Source organism: Micromonas pusilla (genome assembly GCF_000151265.4).
Source record: "Micromonas pusilla CCMP1545 genomic scaffold MICPUCscaffold_10, whole genome shotgun sequence".
NCBI lineage: Eukaryota > Viridiplantae > Chlorophyta > Mamiellophyceae > Mamiellales > Mamiellaceae > Micromonas > Micromonas pusilla.
Window position 1 is genome coordinate 888,878 of NW_003315891.1, and position 13,883 is coordinate 902,760.

The 13,883-nt window shown below is 68.3% G+C and overlaps 7 protein-coding genes across 7 annotated transcripts in view; 2 read left to right on the forward strand and 5 right to left on the reverse strand.

The window, feature by feature from the left end:
* MICPUCDRAFT_20182 (uncharacterized protein) overlaps positions 1-1,922 on the reverse strand; it is a gene marked incomplete at both ends in the record, with an annotated part of 2,557 nt that extends 635 nt beyond the window's left edge. Inside the window, 2 exons of the mRNA XM_003061744.1 lie at positions 78-194; positions 1,779-1,922. Of these exons, the coding sequence (XP_003061790.1) occupies positions 78-194; positions 1,779-1,922 (261 nt within the window). The remainder of the gene's footprint in view (positions 1-77; positions 195-1,778) is intronic.
* A 1,251-nt stretch (positions 1,923-3,173) lies between these two features.
* On the reverse strand, positions 3,174-3,947 carry MICPUCDRAFT_51351 (uncharacterized protein; the record flags this gene model as incomplete). Its single annotated transcript, XM_003061745.1, has 1 exon — positions 3,174-3,947. The coding sequence occupies one exon, from the start codon at positions 3,945-3,947 to the stop codon at positions 3,174-3,176; it is 774 nt and encodes a 257-aa protein (XP_003061791.1).
* A 217-nt stretch (positions 3,948-4,164) lies between these two features.
* On the forward strand, positions 4,165-4,953 carry MICPUCDRAFT_51352 (uncharacterized protein; the record flags this gene model as incomplete). Its single annotated transcript, XM_003061498.1, has 1 exon — positions 4,165-4,953. One exon carries the CDS (start codon positions 4,165-4,167, stop codon positions 4,951-4,953), a length of 789 nt encoding a protein of 262 aa, XP_003061544.1.
* Positions 4,954-5,116: 163 nt separating this feature from the next.
* On the forward strand, positions 5,117-7,168 carry MICPUCDRAFT_51353 (uncharacterized protein; the record flags this gene model as incomplete). The annotated part of the gene is made up of 1 exon (XM_003061499.1): positions 5,117-7,168. The coding sequence occupies one exon, from the start codon at positions 5,117-5,119 to the stop codon at positions 7,166-7,168; it is 2,052 nt and encodes a 683-aa protein (XP_003061545.1).
* A 124-nt stretch (positions 7,169-7,292) lies between these two features.
* Positions 7,293-9,478, reverse strand: MICPUCDRAFT_51354 (uncharacterized protein; the record flags this gene model as incomplete). Its single annotated transcript, XM_003061746.1, has 2 exons — positions 7,293-8,019; positions 8,124-9,478. 2 exons carry the CDS (start codon positions 9,476-9,478, stop codon positions 7,293-7,295), a joined length of 2,082 nt encoding a protein of 693 aa, XP_003061792.1.
* Positions 9,479-9,635: 157 nt separating this feature from the next.
* MICPUCDRAFT_7107 (uncharacterized protein) lies at positions 9,636-10,298 on the reverse strand (the record flags this gene model as incomplete). Its single annotated transcript, XM_003061747.1, has 1 exon — positions 9,636-10,298. A coding segment is annotated over one exon (663 nt), but the record flags the coding sequence as incomplete, so codon positions are not given.
* Positions 10,299-10,654: 356 nt separating this feature from the next.
* On the reverse strand, positions 10,655-12,305 carry MICPUCDRAFT_63075 (uncharacterized protein; the record flags this gene model as incomplete). The annotated part of the gene is made up of 1 exon (XM_003061748.1): positions 10,655-12,305. The coding sequence occupies one exon, from the start codon at positions 12,303-12,305 to the stop codon at positions 10,716-10,718; it is 1,590 nt and encodes a 529-aa protein (XP_003061794.1). The 3' UTR covers positions 10,655-10,715.
* Positions 12,306-13,883: the final 1,578 nt, after the last annotated feature.

Here is a 13,883-nt window from a genome sequence, read left to right on the forward strand (position 1 = left end):
TGGGGGTACGTCGAGCACCAATCGGGTACAACGCACTTCGTCGGGTTGCCCGAGTTCATCGAGTCCATCGTGGGAACCTCCACGGGGGCGCCAGGCATCGAGTCCATCATGGGTACCTCCACAGGGGCGCCGTGCATCGAGTCCATCGTGGGAACCTCCACGGGGGGGCCGTGCATCGAGTCCATCGTGGGAACCTCGTGGTCGTCCTTGTCGTCGTCGTCGTGGTCGTCGTCCTCGCCGTCTTCGTGATGCTGGGGGCAGTGGGACTTGAGCACGTCGACGATATCCTCTCCTGGCTCTACAGCCATAGCGACGACCTCCTCCGCGGATTTGCCCTCAGCGAGTGCTGCCTTGACTTGCTCGGGGATGCCGCAGTCCTTGATGAACCCGTCGACGTTCGTGACGCCTTTTCCTTGGAGGAACGACTTGAAGCCGTCGTTGAACTCGGAGGGGTCGTGAATCATGTCTTCGGGGCCCTCGTCGTGGTCGTCGTCGTGGTCATCGGGGCCCTCGCCGTCTTCGTGATGCTGGGGGCAGTGGGACTTGAGCACGTCGACGATATCCCCTCCCTCTGCAGCCATAGCGACGACCTCCTCCGCGGATTTGCCCTCAGCGAGTGCTGCCTTGACTTGCTCGGGGATGCCGCAGTCCTTGATGAACCCGTCGACGTTCGTGACGCCTTTTCCTTGGAGGAACGACTTGAAGCCGTCGTTGAACTCGGAGGGGTCGTGAATCATGTCTTCGGGGCCCTCGTCGTGGTCGTCGTCGTGGTCATCGGGGCCCTCGCCGTCTTCGTGATGCTGGGGGCAGTGGGACTTGAGCACGTCGACGATATCCCCTCCCTCTGCAGCCATAGTGACGACCTCCTCCGCGGATTTGCCCTCAGCGAGTGCTGCCTTGACTTGCTCGGGGATGCCGCAGTCCTTGATGAACCCGTCGACGTTCGTGACGCCTTTTCCTTGGAGGAACGACTTGAACTCGTCGTTGAACTCGGAGGGGTCGTGAATCATGTCTTCGGGGCCCTCGTCGTGGTCGTCGTCGTGGTCATCGGGGCCCTCGCCGGGGGCGCCGGCTCTGCTGTGGTTCTGTTCCCACTGATTGATCTTGTGGTGCATGCACGTCGCTTCGATTTCCGACTTCGGGCAAGGGAACGCGCGGACGTTACTCCAGCACTTGGGTTCGTTGTCGCCGTAGGCTGCCCACCAGCACGAGTGGTGCGGGACCGCGAGGCATGCTGCCTCTGTCTTGAACTGATCTCCCTCGCACGTCGCCTCGCAGCCTTGGGTGCCGGGGTAGTTATCGTGGGTGTCGAACATGTGCGAGCTGACCGCGAGGTCACTGGAGCCGAAGTCCATCCCGTCGCACTGAGAAAAGTGGTCCTCGCCGTCTTCGTGATGCTGGGGGCAGTGGGACTTGAGCAAGTCGACGATATCCCCTCCCTCTGCAGCCATAGTGACGACCTCCTCCGCGGATTTGCCCTCAGCGAGTGCTGCCTTGACTTGCTCGGGGATGCCGCAGTCCTTGATGAGCCCGTCGACGTCCGTGACGCCTTTTCCTTTGAGGAACGACTTGAACTCGTCGTTGAACTCGGAGGGGTCGTGAATCATGACTGGGGGGCCCTCGCCGGGGGCGCCGGGCATGGAGTCCGTCATGGAGCCCATAGGGTGATCCATCATGGGGCCCATAAGGTGATCCATCATGGAGCCCATGGGGTGATCCATCATGGAGCCCATGGGGTGATCCATCATGGAGCCCATGGGGTGATCCATCGTGGGAACCTCGCCGGGGGCGCCGGGCATCGAGTCACTCGTGGGAACCTCCACGGGGGGGCCCTGCATCGAGTCCGTCATGGGTCCCTCGCCGGGGGCGCCGGGCATGGAGTCCTCGCCGTCGTCGACTTCGTAGCTCGGGAGCTGAGCCATGAGCGAGCTCACGTTCTTGATCGCGTGCGCGGTGAACACGTCGTTCATCGACTGCACTTCGCAGTCGTGTTCAAACTGCGGCACGTCCTGAACGCCGTGCGATTTGAGCACGGTCTCTACCGTGGAGATGTCCCCGGCGCCCAGCCAATCCGAGAGCATCGGGCCGGTGATCGCGTGCGAGTGAAGGAACTCGCCGACGCGCTCGAGGCCGCACGTGGAGACGGGCGGGGGCGGAGGGGGGTGATGCGTGAGGTGGAGGGTGTCCCCGATCTTGTTCGCGAAGTCTCCGAATACGTTCCCGAGCGCGGCGGATCCGGACGGCGTCGCGGCCGCGGAGTTACGCGAGAGCCCGGCGACGGCGACGACGGCGCCGAGGCCGAGGACGCCCGCGCCGACAGCATTCCACGTGAACGACGACGCGCGGCTAGATCGTCGCGGTTTCCCATCGCGGAAGAGGAGCGGATCCTCCTCCGTCGAGATCGCGGGCATGGCATGTGCGGGCATGGCGATCGAGCGCGCGCGGCGCGGACGGTCCTCGAAAACGCGCGGGTTCGCGCGAGAGAATGCGCGGGAGGATGCCGCGCGGGGTTTGCCTCGTTCGGTTCGAGACTTTCGGTTGCGCGCGCGTGGATCCCGCGCCACGTCGAATGATCGATTCGCCCGTTTGCACCGCGTCCTTTCAAGAAAAGATACCCATTGTAACACCCTTTTCCGGGCGACGCGTGATGATGGAGCCTACGACCAGACAGTCTGAGGGTGCGTACACGTACACGTACTCAATCGAGAACAATCGACGGTTCGCGAACCCTAATTTTGACGAAACGCGACAGATCCAGTCTCGATTTTTTTCGCGCGACTCCGACGAAACTTTTTTCAACATACTGTACGGCTTTGATTGGCACCGAGGGTCACATTGACCGGGGGACGCGTTTTCACCCAGACGATCGCACGCGTCGCCCTTTCGTCTCGCGCGATCAAAGCGAAGGTCCGCGCGTCCTCGCCTCTCCTCTCCTTCTCACGACACGTCCACGCCGCACCGCTCCTTCAGCGTCGACGCCGTCGCGTCCCACACGATCTTCTTATACTCCTCCGACTCCTGGCCGTCCTTCCCCCAGTTCTTTCGCGCGGGGCGCGCCCTCGGACCGACGGTCCTGCGGGCGACGCCGCGCGTGCGTCGTGATCATTTTCATCGGTCAGTTGATACCTTCAGTTGAAAGAGGACGCGATCAAATGTTGACACCGAGGTGTGGGTCAAAAAACGTACCTGTATCCGCCCCCGCCGCTCTTCTCGTCCAACAGCAACGCGCGCGCGAACTCGACGCCGACGTCGTCGCCGCTCTTCACGCACGTCCACAAGCACGCGCCGCAGAGCGTCCACGCGAGGCATCGCACCGACAGCGGCAACTCGATCATCCAGTTCGTACGCACGACTCCCGGGTACAGATGCGCGGTTGAGATTTTCGGGAATCTCGTCGCGAATCGATCGAAGGCGACGTCCGTGTACGAACACGCCGCGTCCGCTTGGTTCGCGAATGAGAAGTGCTCTCGCACCGCGAAGTCATCCGCCGCGTGCACGTACGGTTTATGCATCCCCGCGGCCAGCACGGTGAGCACCCTCGGGTCGCTCGACGCGCGCAGAAGCGGCGCGAGGAGAAACGCCGCGGCGACGCGTCCGAGATAGTTGACGGCGATGTTCGCGTGCGTCCCCTCGCCGTTGTCCGTCCAGCGCATCATCGAGCCGCGACCTTGCGTCATGACGAGGACGTCCAGGCGCGCGTGCTGCTTCATGAACGCCTCGCACGTCGCTTTGACGTTCTTCACGACGCTCAGGTCCGATCGCGCGAACGCGAAGGACGAATCCTCCGCGCCGCCCGCCGCGAGCTCGAGCCTGCGCACGGCCTCCGCGCCGCGCGCGGGGTTCCGTCCGACGACGACGACGTCGAACCCCGCGCGCGCGAGCTCGAGCGCGATCCCGAGCCCGATCCCGGACGTGCCGCCCATGCACAGGGCTTGACGACGACTCATATCGCGCCGCCGCGCGCGATCGAAGTGACGACCGCGGACGCGCCCTCGTCCGCGCGAACTCAACGCGCGCGCGACAGCTGGCATCGGTCAACCGCGGCGTTTCCGAGAACGATTCGTGACGAGAGGCGACGTCGTCGGACGCGACGACGCTCTGCAGAGCGAGCGGCGCCGCGGACGAGGAAGGACGCCACGCGGCGGCGTCCTCCTGCGCGTCGTCATGGGGTGGTTCGGCTCCCCGAAATCGCCGCGGAGCCCCGCGGGGGCGACGTCGCCGTCGGCGTCGCCGAGCAGGGCGAAGGCGTCCGCGAAGAAAAAGTATAAGGCGAAGTCGCCGCCTCCGCGCGACAATCCGTACTTGAAGGCGGTCGCGCGCGTCCCGGACGCGCCGCTGCCGTCGCTCGGCGCGGACGACGTCGCGCGGACGTTCTCCCCCGAAGGCCTGGACGACCTCCGAGCCGACTTGGGTGCGCCGCGCGCGCGCGTCCGATCCCCCGCGTCGTCCGTCCGTCAGACGCGCCTCAACGACTCCATTCGCGCGAGCCGCGCGCGCCATCCGACCTCGTCCATCCTCTCCTCACCCGCCCCCCGCCGTCGCCCCGCGTCCCTCTCTGCCCGTCCACCGTCCGCAGCGAGCGAAGACTGGACGACGCGGTTCAACGCGCTGCGGACGCTCCGCGCCGCGCTCGCGGCGCCGCCCCCGCGCGACGACGCCGACGCCGACGCCGCCGCAGCCGACGACGATGCGTCCCTCCCGCCGCCGCCGCTTCGCGGCGACCGGCTCCGACGCTTCGCCGCGTCCCCCGCCGCGCGCGCGCTCGCGGAGTGCATCACCGATCACAAGCCCGAGTGCGGTCGCGAGGCGTCGCACGTCGTCGTCGCGCTGTCGCGGTGCGGTCGGCGGCGAGGAGGAGGAGGAGGAGGAAGGCTCGACGACGACACGCGCGTGTACGACGCGCTGGTCGCGCGCGCGTTGGCCAAGCCGCTGACGCGCGCGCTCACGAGGTGAGACTCGGACCTCGCCCTCCCGTCGTCGCGCGTCGCGCTCTCCCGACCGCCGCGTCCGCGTTCGTCCGCCGCCCCGCCCGCGACGGCTCCGCCCGAAAACGAAACGCCAACAAAGTGAAAGTACTATCGAACGACCCTCCGACGACAGGCACGGCGAGGCGGGGATGCGCGCGCACCTCGCCGCGAGCGCCGCGTTTTCGACGTGCCGCGACCCGGGGTTGATCGCGATGCTCGCGAGCGCGGTGTGCTCGCCCGCGTTCGCCGCCGCCGCGCCCGCGAGCCGCGAGCGCGTCGTCGGATACGTGTGTCGCGCGTTGGGGGAATGGCCGACAGCGGCGGCGGAGCGCGCGCGGGGAGACGTCGAGAAGGTCATGTCCAGGGCGTGGGGCGACGACGACCTCGGCGTTCGCGTCGCCGCGCGCAGATGTTTCGAGCTGTACGAGGCGACGTTCCCGAAGCGCGCGGAGTTGCTTCTTCGCGAGCTGAGCCCGACGCAGCGAGAGCTCATCGTGCACGGAAGGCTGAGCGTCGGGACGGACCGCGGGAACGGTCAGTGGGCGCGCGGATACGTGGGGATCAACTGCGACGTTCGCCCCAAGGTGAACTTCTGGGAGAAGCCGATGTTAGACCCGGAGGTGTTAGACCGCGTGGACGCGCTCATGGCGGAGACGGAGGTGGACGCGAAGACGGACGACGAGGAAAGGCGCGTCGCGTCCGGGTCCCGGGACAAAGAAGACGCGTTGGCGTACGCGTTTCCGCATCTGAGGCGCGTCCCGGTTACGCCGGTCCCCATACGACCGCGTTCGCGCGGTGCACGCCCATCCTTGAGGACTGTTGGGTCCCCCCTCGCGCGTTGCGTTCGTTTCTCTCCGCCCAGGGTCCCACGCTTTCGACGCCCGACCTCGATGCCTTTCAACTTGATCCGACGACGCCTTTCGACTCCGCCCCGACGTCGCTTCGCGCGGGATATGACCCTCAGGAACGACACGCCGCCGGCGTCGCCCAAGCCGCGGCCGCTGTACATCGCGCCGCCGAGCCCGCCGTTGAAGTACTCCACCGGCGTCGTCGATCCGAAAGTCGCGAAAGCGAAGAAGACGCTGAGGGATTACTACGACGCCGTTCGAAGGAGCGGGCTCGCGAGGCAAGAGGGGCTCCCGGATCCGGCTCTTCTCGAGGATCGAACCGAGGAGAAGATTCTGTTGGGAGACGTCAGGCGTCTGAGCGAGCGCGCGGAGCACGTGAAGAACGAGCACGCGCGGCGGCGGATGTACGCGCACTACACGGACGCGCTGCGTCGTCCGTTGGACGCGGACGGCGAGCCCGTGGCGCGCGGCGCGTCGAGCGCGACCGCGACGACGGGCGGGTCGTATCTCGCGCTGAGTCAAAAACCGGTCCACCCCGGGTGGTTCAAAGACCCGAACGACGGGCGGTTCAAACCGGTTCAAGTGCGGCCGCCGAAAGCGTCGCCGATCAAGTTTGGCGTCGGCGGTTTGGGTTCCCCGCTCGAGTCGCCGGGGCGACGGATCGAGGAGCGCGAGCACGCGTTGGAACGTCTGAAGCGGGAGTGGACGGACGACGGTCCCGACGGCAAAAAAGGCGGCGCGAAGAAAGAGCTCGTCTACTCCCCGCGCGGGAAACGCGCGAACTTTGAGCTCCTCCGCGCGAAGAACGCGATGACCCGCGCGAAGACGTACGCAGAGATGAACGCGATGGAGCAGCGACGTGTTCTGCGCGCGGCGCGCGCGCGGCGGATCGTCGAAGAGACGATGGCGGAGGAGGCTGCGATTTCCGCGAAGGAGGCGGATGCGATTCGCCAAACGCTCGACGACGCGACGGACGGCACGGAGCTTCTGTCCCCGGGGAGGAGGAAAAAAGGCGGCGGCGGGAAAATGAGTCCAATACGAGCGGCGGGACGCGGGCGGAAGCCCGCGTCTGGCGCGGGGACGTACGCGCATCTCTCCGCGCGAGCGCGGGGAGGCGACTACGCGTCTAAAAATAAAAACGGTGGCGGCGGCGGCGGCGGCGGCGGCGGCGGCGGGAAAATGAGTCCGATACGAGCGGCGGGACGCGGACGGAAGGGCGGAGGGACGATCACGATGCACTCCCCGGTGTCCCCGGAGACGAAGAGCGCGCTCGCGGCGTTCCACGACCACGAGAAGATCGTTCGACGAGCGAAGAAGCGCGTCACGTTCGCGCCGTCGCCGATCCCTCGATGACGAGCGAGCGGAGCGCGCGAAACCCGATGCCTAGCTAGATGAGGTTAGAATCTCTCACGTAGAATCGACGCGACGCGATGGGATAACCTTACGACGGCGCGCATCGCATCGCATTCGCATCGCATCACGGCCGCCTCCCTCCCACCTTGCTCCACGACTTGAACGTGTGCGTGTGCGTGCACAGCTCCTCCACGACGCCCGCGCCCGCGCCCGGCTCCCCCACCAGCAGCGCGTGCACCTTCAAGTCCAACTTTTCCTTGGCGTCGTCCAGCCCGACGACCACCTCCTCCGTCGGCGGTCGAATCTCGCCGTCGGTCACGAGCAGAATATCCGCGTTCTGCCACTCTTCCTCGCCCAAGCGATCGAGCGCGCGGATGAACGGTTCGTCCACGTCCGTGCCGCCGTGGAACGACCCGGATAAAAACTCGAGCAGCTTGGACACGCCCTTCCCCGTGACCTTCAGCTCGAGCTCCTGGCAGTCCCCGGGCCCGCTGAACGAGTACAGATAGCACTGCCGCTGCTGCGTCTTCGCCTGACGCATGCACTCGAGCACCATTGCTTTCGCGACCGTCTCGCGCGCGCCCATCATGCTCCCGGAGGTGTCGAGGCAGAGGATGATCGGGCCGCACTCCGCCGCCGGTCGAATTTCGGTGCCCTCCGTCGTCACCGCCGGCTCCTCCGACCACCCCACGCGTTCGTACGATAGCAGCGTGCGCTCCATTCGACGCGCGAAGTGCAGCAGCCGCGCCGGTCGCGACCCGTTCGCGATGAGCGCCATCTCGGACGGGAGCATCCTCGAGATGTCGTCGCTGCGGCAGAGCCCGTTGGTCTCCTCGGGATCGAGCGCGCTTCTGAGGGTCGTTCCATACAAAAACAGTTCACCGGTCAGTTGAAAGGGGATGCGATCAAATGTTGAAACCGAGCGGTGGGTGAAAAACTTTTGTATAGAACGCACCTGACCAAACCGACGGGCGCGCCGCGACGCTCGCGCTGCCTCGGCGCGCGGCGCAGCGGGCCTCTGCCGCTGCCTCGGCCCAAGCTGCGCACGAGGTCTCTCAGCTCGCGGAGCTCCTCGAGCTTCCGTCGGAGCGAATCGAGCTCCGTCCACCCGGTCTGCTGCCACAGCCCCTTCGTGACGTCGAACCCCTCGGGTCCCTCCGCGAGATCGTCCAAGTTCAACCCCTCGAACGCCTTCGCCGCCTTATCCAGCTTATCCACCGCGGGCTCCCACTGCTCCTTGAAGTCCTCCATGAGCTTCTCGACCATCTCCTTGTTCGCCGCCTTCGCAGCCTCCCTCGCAGCCTCTCTCGCGGCGTCCTTCTCGTCCTCTCCGGCGTCGTCTCCCTCCATCGAGAAGTCGATGTCGTCCACCGCCGTCTGGTTGCCGACGTCTCCCCCGCCGTCGTCGCTCCCGCCGCCTGATCCGCCGCTGCCTTGGCTGTCCTGATCGTCCTGGGACTCCTCGCCGTTCCCGCCGCCGCCGGCGCCCGCGGGGTCGTCGTCGTCCTCCGGGTCCCCGCTCGCGCCGTCTTCGTCGCTCCCGCCGCCGTCCGCGTCCGTCGACGGCTGATCCGAGTCGTCCTCTCCATCGTCCACGCGGTTCTGCTCGTAGACGTACAGCACGTCCAGGATGTTCTTCATCAGCGTGTCCAACACGGGCGGGAACTGCCGCGTGAACCGCGCCATGTCCAGATCCCCGAGCGCCTCCACGAGCGCCTCGCGGAACACGACGTCGTCCGGCCACGCAATCTCTGAGCCCGGGAGCAATCCTCTACTCAGCGACGCCTTCCACGCGCTGATGCCCTCCGCGCACCGCGTCAGCGCGTCGACGTTGCCCGCCGTGGACGGCAACCGGAGGAGTAGAGGGAGGAGATCCGGCGCGATGCTGTTCAGCGCGCCCGCGTTCCCGGACGACATGAGCATCGCGAGGTTCGCCATCGCCTGGCGCTTCGCCTCCGTCTCTCGCGCGTCGCCCAGGAGGTTCGCGCGCATCCCGAGCGCGTTCACGACGTCGTCCTCGGACGCGTCGTCCGCGAGCGCGTCCGCGAGTCCGCCCGCGAGCGCGCCGCCGAACGCCGCGCTCGAGCTCGCGGGGTCCTCCGGGTCGGCGGGCGCGTCGTCGGACGGAGGGACCGCGCGGAGGCGCGATCGCGTTCGAGGGTGGCGGGTAAGCGACGATCGGCGCGCGGGCGACGCCGTCGCGCGGCGCGGGACGCGACGCGCGCGATCGCAGACCGTGGGCCGCGCCGCCGCCGCGCCGCCGCCGGGATGGCGTCCGATCCGCGCGGACGACGCGGACGTCGACGCCATCTCGCGCGAGGGGAGAGTGCGACGGCGCGAGGAGGGACGTGGCGTCGTTATCTCTCTGAAAGGCCGGGACGACTGCGCTGCAAGCTGGCCGTGAAAAAATACTGTATCCTACAGTATGCCGCCGCTACTTGACCGGCTTCTTCGCGTACGCGACCGCCTCCGGCGCCGCGCAGTGCCTCCCCCGCGCGCACGGCTTCACGCTCATGAACTCGTCGAAGTCGTAGCACATCACGTCGCAGCACGCCCACCCTTTCTTGCGCTCGTGGAATATCGGCGGCCCCGGATGATGCAAACACGCGTCGTCCGCGTTGTCGCGCTCGCGGTAGCTCTCGCCGCAGCCTTTGTTCCGACAGATCTGCACCGCGTCTGGGTCTGCGCACACGACGGTATCCGCCGCGGGGTTAGAGGGCGGTTTGATCGTCGGCGCGACGTACGCCGCCTGCGCCTCCGCGCTCGCGGCGTGGTCGCTGCAGAAGAATCCCTGCCGGCATCGCGCGCACGCCGCCGCGGGCGACGCCGCGGGCGACGCCGCCGCCCCCGCTCTCGCCTCCGCGGACGTCGGCATCGGGATCGGAGCGAGCGCGGGCGCGGGCGCGGGCGGCGCGCGCGTCTTCTTCGGCTTCCTCTGCGTGTGCCTTCCCGTCGCGCACCCCGGGAACGACATGAACTCGCCGAAGTCGTGCGAGCTCTTCCCGCAGCACGACCATCGCTTCGTGCCGTCGTGGAACGTCGGCGCGCCGGGGTGATGCCTGCAGCTCCCCGCCGCGTTCTCGCTCGCGTCGTAGACGGCGTCGCAGCCGACGCGCTGGCAGAGGTACTTTCCGTCCTCGCGCGTGGACGGCGGCGGCGGCGCGTCGTCGTCGTCGTCGTCGTCGTCGTCGTCGTCGTCGTCGTCGACTTTCGGCGCCGGCGACGTCTTCCCTCCGGAGGCGAAGTAGTCCCTGATCTCGCGCTCGGTCCAACGCTCCGGCGCGTCGTCCGGCGGCGGCGCGCACGACGGATGCGCGTCGCTCAGAACTTCGACTAAGTTCACCTTCCTGAGGCGCGCGGCGTCGTCGCCCATCGCGTCGGGACGTGGCGACGCGCGCGCGGCGTCTAGACGAATCGAACGGCAACGGAAGATTTCAGAAGCAGAAGGAGACGACGAGCCGCGCGCGCGACGAGCTGAGTGCGGGGTGCCGATAAATCTGGATTTATTATTTCTCTCGCCGCCGTCGTCGCCGACGCCTCGGTCGCTTTAGGACGCTCTAAAGTGCGAGCTCACGGCGATCACCTCCGGCGGCGGTCGCTCCGCGTCCTCCTTCACGAGAGGAACGAACCAACGCGAGATGATCGTCGGCGCACGCGTCGCCGCGTCGTCGTCCGCGTCGACCTCGCCGCCGCCGCCGCCCTCCTCCGCCTCCTCCTCCCCAACGCCGCCGCCGCCCCACACGCACACGGCGGCGACGAGCGAATCCGTCGGCGTCGGTCGCACGAGCGCGAACCGCCACCGATCCGCGCTCGACTCCCATCCGTCCCCGCGCTCGGTCAGCGCGATGCTCCCCGGCGCGTCCGACGCGCGGTCGAGCCCGACGCCGCCGCCGCCGCGATCGCCGCCGGATGACGTCGTCGACGCGTTTAATCTCTTCGATCCCTCCTCCTCCTCCTCGCCCCGAGTGACCGCCACGTCGAACCCCGATAACGCGTGCGCGGCGATCCCCGTTCCCAGCGCTTTCACGTACGCCTCCTTCAGCGTCCACAGCCGCATGAACGCCGTCGCTCTCACATCGTCGTCTTCGATCGCGTCCAAGCGCGCCGCCTCCGCCGCGCTGAGCCATCGTCTCGCGAGCGCGTCGGCGGACGCGGACGTGCGTCGACGCTCGTCCTCGCAGTCGACGCCGATCTCGTACACCGCGCGAAACGGTTCGTTCAAAGGCGTTTTGTTTTCAGCTTCGATATCCGCGAGCAGAGGTACGTCCTCGACCGCGGGCGCGGACGTCACCGCGAGGACGGCGAGGCGATCGCAGTGCGACAGGCTGTACCGAATCCGACGCGCGTCTGGGCGATTGTTGAGGCGGTACAAGAATCGCGTCCCCTCCGCGCCCATCAGCCGCGGCTTGCCGTGCGGTCCGATCGCGAACGTCAGGTCCGCGGGGTCGATCCCGCGGCCGAGGTAGCGCGCGAGGACCGCGCGCGTGAACGCCTTGGACGTAATATCGCGTCGCGTCCGCGCGTCGGCGGTCAGGGCGTCCCCTTCCGCGTCGAGCGCCGCGCGCTCCGCCGGGCTCAGCAGCGACGACGCGCAGCGCGACGCGAGGTCGGGGTCGGACGCGACCTCCGCGAGGTCCGCGAACCAGAGATGGACGTCGCCGACGTTCGGGATCTCCACGTGGTCGTCCAGGCGCGGCGCGGAGGGGGACGCGCGGACGGACGACCATCGCGACGACGACGACGACGACGACGTCGCGCGGGGAGAGAGCGCGGCGCGTCGACGGTGAAGATGATGATGTTGATGGTGATGGTGGCACCTCGCGAGGGATCGACGCGGAAAACCCACCGGGGGGGAGGCGCGCGCCGCGCGCGAGGACGCGGACGTGGACGCGTCGCCGCCGCGGCCGCGGCAGCTCGCGGCGTGAAACGCGCTTCGAGCAGCGCGCGCGGGGGCCGCGCGCGCGAGCGCGAACGTCGCCGCGCGCATCGCGCGCGATGTCGAGTGGGTCAGGTGGGCGCGTCGTCTGGTCAGGTTCTGTTGGAAGCGCCGACGATCGAGGCGTTCAAACGACGGGTTTTCACGCGCGCGCGCGATCGCGCCAGTCCCCGGCCGCGCGACGCGCGTCGGACGCGACATGGAGGGCTTCCCCGGCGGCGGGAGCTCCGGGGGCGCGCGCGACCTCGCGGCCGCGCCGATCGAGCCGCGGGGCGGCGACGGCGACGAAACGCGCGAGGTCGATCGCGCGCGGCCCACCGCGGGGATCCCATCGCGCGATCCGACGCCGACGACGACGGTCGTACCCGCGACGACGACGCCGACGCCGACCGAGACGGCGAACGCGCTCGGGCACGTCTCCGCCGCGTCCGTCGCGAGCGCGTTCGAGGCTGTCGCCGCCGCCGCGGCGGCGACGTCGCCGCGGTGGAACCCGTCGCCGACGACCGCGGTCGCGGCCGCGCTCGCGCGCGCGAAGGAGACGCTCGGCGACTACTCGCCGCCGACGAACCCCGCGTTCGTCGCCATCGCGGCCGCCGCGACCGCGACGACGACGATGAAGCGCGAGCGGGAGGAGAACGACGACGACGACGACGATGACGACGACGACGACGACGACGCGACGCCGCCGCCGCCGCCGCCGCCGGACCTCGACGCGGCGTGGGCGTCCATGCCGCGAGATCCGATGGACGCCGCCGTCCACGGCGTCGCCGCCGCGAGCGAAGCGTGGATCGCGTGCGACGTCGAGACCTGCGGGAAGTGGCGGCGCGTGCCCTCGATCGTCGCGAAGACGCTCGCGGACGACGCGAGGTGGCGATGCGCGGACGGGAAGGACGCCGGCGCGCGGTTCAGCTCGTGCGACGCCGCGCAAGAGCTGAGGTGCGTTCTATACACTGGTCCCCATACGACCCCGTCGGCGTGGTGAACGCCGATCCTTAAGGACTTTCGCCGTCGTCTCTCTCCGCCTATCCCTCGCTTTCAATCCCCGCCCTCGACGCCTTTCTACTTCAACTGACGCCTTTCAACTCCACCCCGACATTCACTCGTATGGAACGACCCTCAGCGACGACGAGATCGACCGACGCGTCCTCGCCGCCGCCGCCGCGGAGGCGGAGCACGCGAGACTGCAGCACAAGCGCCTTTTGAAGCAGAAGCAAGACAGGGAGTACCGCGCGAGGAAGAGGGCGAAGGCGGCAGCGGAGAGGAGGGAGGCGAGGATCGCCGCGGGGCTGCCGCCGGACTCCCCCGAGCGACCGAAGAAGCCCGAGAAGAAGCCCGAGAAGAAGGTCAAGACGGAGAAGCCGCCGACCAAGCCGCTTCATCCGCCGAAACCGCCGCCCGAACCGCCGCTTCATAAACCCCTCGCCGCCGTTCGATGCGAGGTCGCGTCGTGCGGGAAGTGGCGCCGCGTCCCTCGGACGGTGCTGCGCGAGCTCACGCCGCACGCGCGGTGGGTGTGCGCGTTTAACGCGCACGCGCCGCTCGAGACGCGAAAGTGCGAGTGGCCGAGCGAGTGGACGACGGATGACGAACGTCTGGCGTGGCTTGGAGAGCAAGACGCGGCGGAGCGCGACGCGAGAGCCGCGGGGGCGAAGGTCGAGGGGGATCCGGAGCCGGAGCCGGAGCCGGAGCCGACGACGGGGGACGACAGCAAGTGGGATTATTGGAGACATCCCGGCGGCGGCGGCGGCGGCGGCCGCGGCGGCAGGTGCCCCGCGTGCA